Source organism: Natator depressus, chromosome 7 (genome assembly GCF_965152275.1).
Source record: "Natator depressus isolate rNatDep1 chromosome 7, rNatDep2.hap1, whole genome shotgun sequence".
Lineage (NCBI taxonomy): Eukaryota > Metazoa > Chordata > Testudines > Cheloniidae > Natator > Natator depressus.
The window spans coordinates 8,097,030-8,108,954 of NC_134240.1; the positions used below are offsets into that span (position 1 = coordinate 8,097,030).

General features: G+C 40.5%; 1 protein-coding gene across 2 annotated transcripts in view; it reads right to left on the reverse strand.

Moving 5' to 3' along the window:
• SUCLG2 (succinate-CoA ligase GDP-forming subunit beta) overlaps positions 1-11,565 on the reverse strand; it is a 228,546-nt gene extending 216,981 nt beyond the window's left edge. For both annotated transcript variants that reach the window (XM_074957445.1, XM_074957444.1), the window contains exon 1: positions 11,437-11,565. In XM_074957445.1, coding sequence (XP_074813546.1) covers positions 11,437-11,520 — 84 coding nt within the window. In that variant the 5' untranslated portion in view covers positions 11,521-11,565. The remainder of the gene's footprint in view (positions 1-11,436) is intronic.
• Between the last annotated feature and the right edge of the window lie 360 nt (positions 11,566-11,925).

Here is an 11,925-nt window from a genome sequence, read left to right on the forward strand (position 1 = left end):
ACAGAGACTTGACTTTCGCCAGTAGTTTATCCCAACACTGCTACAAGCCTGAACCAAGAACTTTTCATTTATTGTATGTATTTGATTCCTTTAACCAATTTTAACTCTCACCTTTCTTTCTTTTTATAAATAAATCTTTAAATTTTAGATTCTAAAGGATTGGCAACAGCGTGATTATTGGATCAGATCTGAGTTGTATATTGACCTGGGTGGTCCTTTGGGAGCAGAAGAACCTTTTGGTTTGACAACAGTGGTTTTAATAACCACCTATCTTTAAGTCTAGTGCCTGGGTATTGAATCCAGGACTGGAATGTCTAAGGAGACTGCTTTTCTGACTTCTTGTTAACCAGTGTGGTGAAACAGACGTTTACTTTTGTTGCTGGTCTGGTATATCTTACAGAGAGCATAACCACCAGTTTTGGGGTTTGTCCGCCCTTACTCTCAACAATTTGTCCTGAAATTGGTATTCTCAGTTGTGACCCACAAGGCACGTTGACAGGAGTCATTGATACTTTATGGAAAACTTAGATAAACATTCAATTTAGAAACAGTCTGGCCAATATTTGCCTGTATTCTCTTGTGTTTACTAGGGAATCAAGCATAAAAGGGAATCACTGTTTTAAGAAATTTTCCGCTCCTATTCTGTATTACTTGAAGTCACATACTAATAATCTGTATGGTATCCAATCACATCACCACAGTGGATTATGATTTTGAGCAGCCAGCAGCACATTTTTAAACAATAAAGATGCAAATATCCATAGTAATAAAAGAGATATGAAAATTAGAGGAAAACATAAGATATAAACAGAATTGTCCAATGTGTACCTTGACATGAAAGACAGTTTACTTTACTAATCCCAGGTGGGTTTACATAGCTCCCTTTTGTGAAGTATCAGACTAGATAGTTTCCACAGACTAGACTGAAATGAGCTCAAGTCACCATGGTACACCCATGAACGAATACAACCTTCTGATTTACTGGGTCAGGCAGCTGGAGAGAAACTGAAAAGTCAAATAATATTCCATTGAGGCAACCCCTTAAATAAGTGCCAAACAGATACTGGTGTGGCTGGAATAGGGGACCAAATGTTACAAGTATTTTTTTCCACCTATCGCAGGTCACTTTTTACCAGTATTTCTCAATTAGTCATGTTGGGTACTGGAAAACCACATGATGGAAATTTACACTGCTGCCATCATCAAATCCCAAAGCAAGGGTCTGGGACACTATAAGCAGTGTTAAGAACATAAGAACGGCCATACCGAGTCAAACCAAAGGTCCATCTAGCCCAATAGTATCCTGTCTTCCAACAGTGGCCAATGCCGCATGCTTCAGAGGGAATGAACAGAACAGTTAATCATCAATGATCCATCCCCTGTCACTCATTCCCAGCTTCTGGCAAACAGTGTTAACTCTTCATCATCAGAGACTTTGACCTTAAAGTGAATTTCTACATTTCCAGCATCACTGATCAAACACCCAGAAAAATAAATTTATTTTTAAGTCATCTTTAAAACAAAGCAATCTTGCTTCCTGGAAATGCAGGCACATTCACTGCATATGCTTAGCCATTTGAAATGATTGAGACATTTAGACCTAGGGAAGTTCATTCAATAAAAGCTAATCAGTGAGCTGAGGGAGTAAGGGAAAGCAATCCTTCATCAGAAGTATGCTCTTCCAATAGCTAAACACACTACCTACCTGACAGCTGACAACATTAATGAGGCACTAAGTGACAGGTCACTTGCAAAGCCAATGCCAACTCACACCAACTTCATGTAAGAGACAGTACAGAATGAATAGAGGAGTGAGAACATTGGCTCATCTACCGATAGCTGAATCAGTAACCGGCCAATAGTCTTCAAACCAGTTTCATATTGGACATTTGAAAAACGGGAGTGAGGGGGAGCCGCTCACGTTCTGTATTTGAGGAATGGAGTGGGAGTCAGGAACTCCTGAACGCTCAACCCGGCTCTGGCCCCAACTACATCTGTGGCGCCAAGCAAGTCACTTAAACTCTGTCTCAGTTTGCTCATTATTATAGGAATGGTCTATAAAAAGAGACGTCTACATATATATATAAATAAATGATTAAACTTAGATGGCACTCAAGAATATGAATCACCATTCCTGGGTTTTGTGAGACCAATACAATTTCTTGTTGTGCACTGCAAATGGCTTTTCCTGCATAGCTTTGGTTACAGCTATTACATGTATCTAAAAATTACAGCAAGTGATGTGTTAGTGTGAATTGAATATTTTGTTCATAATTCCAAAGTCACTCTCATGGTACTTTCACCTCTGCCTTGCACTTGTATATTTTTCCTTTACCAGACTCTTTCATGCCAATACTGTGTATCAGGAGCTGTTTTATTTTTTTGTTAAGTAGTAACTGCCTTCCTGGCAGCCATTTAACTGTTCTTTAGTCTTTGGACCCCTTAGAGGAAGACCTAAAAGAGTAATGAAATGTTCCATTGGTAAAAAAATTTTCAGCAACACAAATTGAGATTTTTTTTTCTTTTTTTTTCTTTTTCTTTTTCTTTTTTTTTTAAGAGTTTACCTCATTTTTAAAGAGTTTTTTTTAAGAGGTGTGGGGTTTTTTTGAAGAAAAAAAAAGTTTTTTAGCGTTTACCTCGTTTTTTTCCCCCGAGTTTACCTGTTCTTGTAATACCTTCCCATTTTTCATCTTGGCCAGTTTTTATTCCCAAGAGCTTCCTTATTGTTCCTAAAGTATTCTGAATACATAACATATAAATGGGTTTCAGAGTAGCAGCCGTGTTAGTCTGTATTCGCAAAAAGAAAAGGAGTACTTGTGGCACCTTAGAGACTAACATGCTCAAATAAATTTGTTAGTCTCTAAGGTGCCACAAGTTCTCCTTTTCTTTTTATATAAATGGGTGTTTTTTAAAATTGCTGTTACTGATATTCTCAATTTATTCATTCATTTTCAGACAAATGAAACTCTTCCATGTACAGTTTAATCATAAAAACCTAATTCAGTTTGGGACAAGGACATAATTTAAGGTCCACTGAATCCTGCAGGTCAGCATTCCATCTACTACACCACCTTTAAGATGAATCTCAGCTTTATTAACTTAAATTGCATGGGCACTATATAAAAAGTCACATTCATTTTGCAGAGCAACAAAGCACACAGGAAAATTGCAACATTTACAATGCAGCTTGTACAACCTCATTTAGCTGATAAGAACTTGTATATAACCTTTGGTCCTTCACTGGTAGACAACAAGAATCCATACCTTTATATTATGAAAAGAAAAAAAACTAAACCTGAACCATTAATTATGCAGGATACAGAGGGTAGAGGCGAATGTTTAAATTACTGTGTTTTCCAATGCCAAATCAATAATCAGTACTACTCAAATTAAGTAAAACCTAAAGAGTGTGTTTCATGCAATATACACAAATGAATATATGACTTTCAGAGCAACAATTTTAACACTTCACATTCACAGAACAGTCATAATTTTGAATGCTGACTTACTATCAGGGGCTTTATATTTCTATAAGAATTTGTCACAGAACCATTAAATACACCATATTATCTATGGACCCCAAGATATTAAAAAGGGAACTTTACATAAATTAAAAGAGTTGCTTTAAGACAAAGTCCACTATGCATCCACCCAACACTGAGGACGTGTCTAACTACAATATTACGATTTCTCCAGACAGTGACTTATAGGTTGTCAGGTCACCAGACAGACAGACAAAAAGAAACAATATGCAATATGTTGAAGATGGAGCACTATTGCTGTTTGGGAAGTCTATGGGCAAGCAGAGAGAGAGAGAAAAAATCAACCAAATAGAAAGTTGATAATTCCCCTGTGGATAAAGGTGATATTCACAAGCCTATATTTACTGAACATATTTTGTTCTCTGAATCAGCATATAATGGGATTAACAATGTAAAATAAATCTGTCCTTACAAATAAATGTTTGTGTGTATAAAGATGTTATCGTTACCATCTGTAACTTTTCTAAATTCTCCCTTTACACAATCAACAATATTTGGCTGCTATGTGAGACTATGTCAGCAGCAGCAGGATAAATCAGAAAATAGATAACAGAAGGCTTCAGGTCATCATGTTCATCGTCAGGCCAAGGAAGGATTTCTGCCTACGGTATGTGTTCAATGCTTTGTCCAATCTCTTTTTTTAAATGGCACAAGCCATTGGAGTACCAACATTTCCTGTGCAACAGTCTAGTAAACTCCACTGTTAGAAAATACTTCAATATTCAATCTAAAGTTTTCCTCTACTTAATTGCATCCCATAACTCCAAGCCTCTAAACTACTGATCTGATTTTTAATTGAATCAATATTAACTATGGATCAGTGCATAATTACCAGTTTCTAAGTTACTGTCATGACCAGTCACACTTATATCATGAAGCCCCACATTTTATTAAAGAACTTAGTGTAAAAAAGATGACAGTACAGATAAACGGGTTCAGCAGATGGCTAGAAGCTTGCTTCTTCAACAGAGCATATTAAAGAAGTGAATTTGCTGGAGTAGTTCCTTAGGGTATATGCTCAAAGCTGCGATGTATATGCTTGAAGCTACAAAAAAGAGATTGGGATGCCTGAAGGAACAATGCACTCAGAGACTCAACTGAAGGCGTGGTCAGACACTCAGCAGGAGTTTGGTTAAGTAACCACAAAACTGTACTAAACAATGAGCTGGATTTAACAAAATGGCATCCCTAAAAGGCAAAGGAATCAACAATTCACAATGACAGTCAACCCTCTAAAAAAAAGGAAAGGAGAAGGGTATAAAGAGAAATGAGTATATAAGGAGACTGTGGTTATTAAGGACCCAGGCTCAAACTCCTAAGCATTCTTCATGACACCTGTTCTGCAGGTCATTTGGTAGACAACAGAATCAAATGAGGTTAAACAAAATTTTCTGCTGACCCACTGTTTTGCAAGGATATGGCAGAATATTACCAAACATGTTACTATATAACATATACCGTAAAAACAAGGTGATAGGAGGAAAGTGACTGATACCTATACAATACAAGAACTCTTTCCAAGAGCACCAAGTTGTTCTTACAAATGAATACTGATTCTCCAGAGACTGTGTCTACCCACAGCTATAAACAGTACGTTAGAAGTAGATTGGTACCAATAGTTATTCTTATACTAGGCTTTACAAACGGCTAATTAATTCAAACTATACCGATGTGAGGTGACATTTGTTTAGGTGAACTGGCTGGAAATTAAGGTAGGGAGGATGTGTCCCCTTATCCTCAGAGTGGCACAGTCAGAATGAGTACCCAGAAGTCCCTCTCAGCTCCCACTGCAGTGCTCTATCCACCTGGCTTTGTCTCTCACTCACACACGCTCTACTAGATACCTAAAAGACAGTCTGAAAAGTGCTCAATAGAAGCAGAATAGAAAGTAAATGAATGGCAAAGTTTTTTTGCCTTTAAATAAAGCTGTGGTCACCAGCACAGAGTCCCACTGTCTTAAAGGCACAAGGGTCCATCTGCATGGAATTACTTGCAAGATCAGGGCCTACCTAAGGTTAGATTTCCCAACGGACATTATCTGACTCGGGAAAAAACATTATTTTTGCAGTAATAACCACTGCTTCCCCATATCATAACAGATTTATCATAATGTCCAATGGAACTGTCATGTATCTGTAAATTAGCACAGGAGGAATGGGCCAAAGGTTTGCTCCACATTTTATTTTTTTACAAGGAAATCCATGAAAATCTGCAAGCTTTTCATGCACTACATGCCTGCAGGGTTCAAGGCCCTCTGGACATAATACAACTAGAGCTCAAGGGCAAATCTGTCATCTACAAAGAGTCAAACTGAAGTATAGTCTGATTCTCCAAGAAAGGTTTAAATAATTTACATGAAGCTAAAGACCCATGAGGAAAAGTGTGAGAATTCTGGTTTTGGACTATAATTTATTTTTAATATATCCATTTGTGGTATGGCAGAACATGAATTTTATTTGGATCAATACCACCCTCAGATACTACTATGCTGGTTGGAAAGTTTTCTCCATTTGCAGAAATGATGGAAGACTTTATATGGATTTTCAGTGGTTACCCTTAAAAACTTGCTAATTTTGCTAAGGCAATTGGCAAGTTTTTACAGGTGATTCCTGTCACTAAATCATGATTTGACATTTTCAATGAGGCATGAAGGAGGGAGTCCTTCCTGGAGACTTGACAAGATTATACCATGGAAGGGGATTCTCCACGTTCACTGAGCCTGAGAATAAGGATTCATAATGCTCTTCTAGACACATATGCCACATAGTATATACTTTGCACTAGAAGGCTGAAGAATTGCCTTGAGCACTTTGTAATAATCCAGTCTCAATTATCCTTTGTTTATATTCATTGCTGAAATTTAGTTTACTGTTTCTGAGACTATTTTGAAAACACCCTATACTCCCAGAGGACCCAACTCCCCCTCAAGAAAAGAGGAGACTTCAATCTTGCAGGCCCATTGAATTCTGTCACAGAATGGTCTCTAGCGTGTTTTTCAGAGCTTTATAAATATTGCTCCAAGAAGAGTAGGCATGCATTCTCTTGTACAGGGACACTGTGGACAACTGAGATCCAGGTCTTATTTTTCCTGAAGGACTTGATAAGATATAATCTCTGTAAGCAGGAACCATTGCATAATTTATTAAAAATATAAGAGAAAAGAAGTTAGGAATCAGGCTACGAAATTTACTCTAACACCCGTAAAAATGTAACAACCAACAGAAAGTTAAAGTGTAAGAAATGTCTTGTAGTTTCCTTTTATTGGGAAAACTATGCAATACCATTTCTGAAACCTGGAACTATGACAAAAGACCAGACTAAGTACTGCTCCTTTAAATACTGCTCCTTTAAAATTAAGTTTTATAGAGGAATGTGTTTGTTTCTGAAGATTTCAAAGTCAGTACCACCCGCATTCATTCAAATGACTTCTCTGTTTCAATACAATAATGACCAGTGCAGTCAGTTTTGGCAACAGGAAAAAATCCATTATTTTTGTATAGCACGCAACACTCATTCGAGACAAAAAGCATTTCTGCAAATAAATCACCAAGATTACAGGGGAGTGAGCTAAATTCCAGTACAAATATACTCTCAAAAGGATACTATGACAACAGAGAGCTGTATCTCAGACAGCAAGAGGGGCCTACACAGTCCTTGCTTCTATATACAAAGTGTACAAATTAAGGCCCCAGTCCAGCAAACACTTTAGCAAACACTTAGCTTTACTACCTGTGTAGTGTCATCAAAATCAGTGAAACTATTCACAGTAGTTAAAGGTTACACACAAGTGGTTGAAGGACTGGGGCCTATAGACATGTTTTAATGAATCAGAAGCTAAATGTGGGGAATCATGGGAGAAATGGACTAAAAACCTTTATAATCACTGTTCTTTATTTCTATTACAATAATATGCAGAGGCCCTGATCAATACTGAAGCCACATTGCGCAAGACACTGAACATACACATCTGATACCCGGATGGCTTCAGAGGTAACCGTGTTACTCTGTATCCACAAAAAATAACGTGGAGTCCGGTGGCACCTTAAAGACTAACAGATTTATTTGGGCATAAGCTTTCGTGGGTAAAAAAGAAGATGCATCTGAAGAAGTGGGTTTTTTACCCATGAAAGCTTATGCCCAAATAAATCTGTTAGCCTTTAAGGTGCCACCGAACTCCACATTGTTTTTTATCTGAAGGCACTGTATCCCATTTTGGCCCCATTCTTGCAAACGCTATTCGACCTAGTGCTTACTACTGTGCATAATGCTATTAATTTCTGTTGGACCACTCACAGAACTGAGCCCTAACACCTGTGGTAAGTGTTTACAAGGTTGGGCATAAAGACCTAGGTATTTAAGCTTCCAACCTCCCTTGAAATTAGTGGAAGTTAAGAGTTCAAATACATTTATGGATCTGGGTCTTATTGTTCAAACCGATACACATGAACAGATCTCTGCACCCACCACTAAGCCCTACTGAAGTCTATACCGCTTCAGACAGGTGCAGGCATCTGCCGGTGCAATTTGTATGGCAGAATCAGGATTATACATTGTATTTCTTTTCCATTGAGTGATGTCAGGATCAACAACGTACTTTATCTGAAATAAAACTCACATAATACTGTACTACCAGGAGTGACACCTGCAGAGCAGAACAGGACTGGAAGCATGCTTTGTTAGCTCTAGAGGGCATTGCTTCTGGGAAAATACTTATACTCTGAAGCATGGACCAAAGCAAATATCTGTGCAGCTGCTGACCTGATAAAAAGGAAAAATAAAGCAGTTGGCTGCCAATGATACCGTAAGTGTCTACAATGTGTGTCTAATTTTATCCCCATGATTATTGCTATACACCCTGAGCCTGATCCTGCAGTCCTGGTGAACACCAAACTCCCATTAATTTACAGGGAAGTTTTGCCTAATTTAAAGGCTATATGAAAAGGTTCATTAATTGTTTCATAATGCCACTAAGACTCACAAAGTTATGGCATGCAGGTCAATTACTGACCTTCTCAGGTAAACTAGCGTGCCCTGGACATCAAAGACCCAGCAGTTCCCTTAGTTATACAAGAGCAACTCCCACAGAAGCCTACAGGATTTGTACTCCTAGAACAAAGAGCACCAAGGGCAAATCTGGTGGTCTTCCATTTCATTTTTATTCCACCATCCCAGGCATGATAACATTACTAAAAATAGGTTTCAGAGTAACAGCCGTGTTAGTCTGTATTCGCAAAAAGAAAAGGAGGACTTGTGGCACCTTAGAGACTAACACATTTATTTGAGCATAAGCTTTCGTGAGCTACAGCTCACTTCATCGGATGCATTCAGTGGAAAATACATAGAGAACATGAAACAATGGGTGTTACCATACACACTGTAATGACATTGGTCAAACTGGACAGTCTCTACGTAAAAGAATAAATGGACACAAATCAGACGTCAAGAATTATAACATTAAAAAACCAGTTGGAGAACACTTCAATCTCTTTGGTCACTCGATTACAGACCTAGAAGTTGCAAATTCTTCAACTTCAAAAACAAACTCCGAGAGACTGCTGAATTGGAATTAATTTGCAAAATGGATACAATTAACTTAGGCTTGAATAGAGACTGGGAGTGGATGGGTCATTACACAAAGTAAAAAGAAAAGGAGTACTTGTGGCACCTTAGCCTTTTCCTTTTCTTTTTACAGACTAACACGGCTGCTACTCTGAAACCTACAAAAAGTAAACTATTTCCCCATGTTTATTCCCCCCCTCCACCCCCCATTGTTCCTCAGATGTTCCTGTCAACTGCTGGAAATGGCCCACCTTGATTATCACTACAAAAGGTTTCTGCCCTTCTCTCCCCCCCCTCCCCCGCTGGTAATAGCTCACCTTAAGTGATCACTCTCGTTACAGTGTATATGGTAACAACCATTGTTTCGTGTTCTATATGTATATAAATCTCCCTTCTGCATTTTCCACTGAATGCATCCGATGAAGTGAGCTGTAGCTCACAAAAGCTTATGCTCAAATAAATTTGTTAGTCTCTAAGGTGCCACAAGTACTCCTTTTCTTTTTGCGATTACTAAAAATAGAATGTCTTTCCTACTGCATTGTTTAAATAATGATGTATTAATGTATTATGATGAGTTCTTCCACCGTTAAAAACAATTAACAATAGATTTAATTGAAATATAACTTCTTTGCATTCTGTACCACTGTCAAATAGCTATTAACAAGATAATAATAAGCAGCCATGATACACTTTACATTTACATTAAGAAAACTAGGAGTGGGGGCCTAGTAGGGAAGACTTGCAGATGAAATAATTAACCAAAACTAAAAGGCTACTCTAGAAACCATCAGGAGATAGTTATCAGAAGGCAGTTTTTAATTTGATTTAAACCATAATATTCACATCCTGGTTAAAATTACACAAATGTTAATTTTGGTCTCATTAAGCAGCACCAAGAAAATGGATAACGACATTGCTCAGATGGGCTTTTTAATTAAACAGACTCCAAAAAAAAGACACTCTCTTCAGTTTACCAGATTTCTACATAAATTAGCCCAAAGGGGAAATCCGAACAAGCAGTAGGTATGTATTTTCAGAGCTAGATCTAAAGTTCACATTTTTGAAAAGGGTCATATCAGCCTTGCACATAGAGCAGAAGTGAAACTTAGTAGCGGTCGGACATAAACACCATAAAACTAGGCAGACCACTTTCCATTTGCTGATTTTGGCCATGTCAACAGTATGGTTATGCTGCTTTATCACGAAAGTGTGGACACTTTATACAGTGACCAAAGTGGTTTTTTCATCAAAGTAGGTGAGACATGCATGAGAGGCAGTAGCTAGGTCGACAGAATTATTTTGTTGACCTAACCATGTCTACACAGGGGATTTGGTCAGCTTAACAGCATTCAGGAGTGGGAATTTTCCCACCCCGAAGCACAGTTGTTACTTTGGACCGAACTTTTAAGTACAGATTAGGTCTTAGGATGTGATCCCGCAACTTGTTGTCCATGAGCATAAGGGTTTATATGGGCAAAAAGATGCAGGATCAGAACCCTCTATTTTCAAAAAAAGAAACACGGCTGTTACTCTGAACCCTCTATTTTGTTGTTCTCTTTCTGCACATATAATACCATGTAAGTATTTAAGATTTTAATACTCCTGAAGTCATAAGAAAGCTAAGTTCCATAAACAAAACAGAAAGACACTTCTGTGCTCACTGGAGGTACCTGGTTTTTGTATATTTTTGACAAATCCGGCACATCCCTCATTTGCTGTAAGGGCATAACCCGAAACATCCGATAACCTCAGTACCATCATTAGGTTACTAGCATGTCTGCGCGCCCCTCATATGAGGCGGCTGTCCTTGACTTCAGGACTAGGGCTGCCTCTGACAGCACAGCAGGGGAGACCAGAAAAAGCAGGAGCGCTGCCCGAAACCGGAAGGTTGCGAACTTTGCAGATTTCAGCGGGGTAGCCGTGTTAGTCTGTATCAGTAAAAACAATGAGGCGTCCTTGTGGCACCTTCCAGACTAACCCATTTATTTGGGCTTAAGCTTTCGTGGGCTAAAACCCACTTCGTCAGGTGCACGAAGTGGAAAAGGCAGTCGGCAGGTACCAACGGACAGCGCTCCGCAGAGTTGCCCCGGCAGGGTGGTCTGATGGGCGCGCATTAAGCAACCACCGTGGCAAGGGGCCAGGAGTGGGGGGGGGGGCCCCCACTGACTGACACCCCCCCCGGAGAGAGGGAGACAGTGCGGGGGGGGGCCTTCGTTGATCAGCCTCCCCCCCCACCCAAGGAGAGGAGAGGGGCGGGGCGGGGGGGGGCCCCTCATTGAGCTGCCCCCCGTCCCTGAGCAGCCCGGGGCGGGCAGAGGGAGCCGGGCGCACTCACCGGGAAACTGCCCCTCAGCAGGGCGGAGCGGCGGGCCAGCCCCCGCAGCGCGGCCCCGGCCTGAGCTGCCACGGGAGACGCCATCTTCGCCGGGCCACGTGAGCTGCCCCGCGCCGGGGGAGGAGCCGCCGCCCTGCCTGGCTGGCGGTGATGTGGGGGGAAGTCGGCGTGTCTGTGGGGGGGTCAATGTGGGGGGGAGGGGGCTTTGGGGTGTCTGGGGGGGGGAGGGGTTGTGTGGAGGGAAGTCGGGGGTCACTGTGTGGGGGAGGGGTTGTGTGAAGGGAGGGGGCTTTGCGGTGTCTGTGGGAGAGGGGTTGGGCAGAGGGAGGGAGCTTTGGGGGTGTCTATGTGGGGGAGGGGTTGTGTAGAGGAGGCGGCTTTGGGGGTGTCTATGGGGGAGGGGTTGTGTAGAGGGAGGGGGCTTTGGGGTGTCTGTGGGGGGAGGGGTTGGGCAGAGTTAGAGGCTTTGGGGCATCTGTGTGGGGGAGG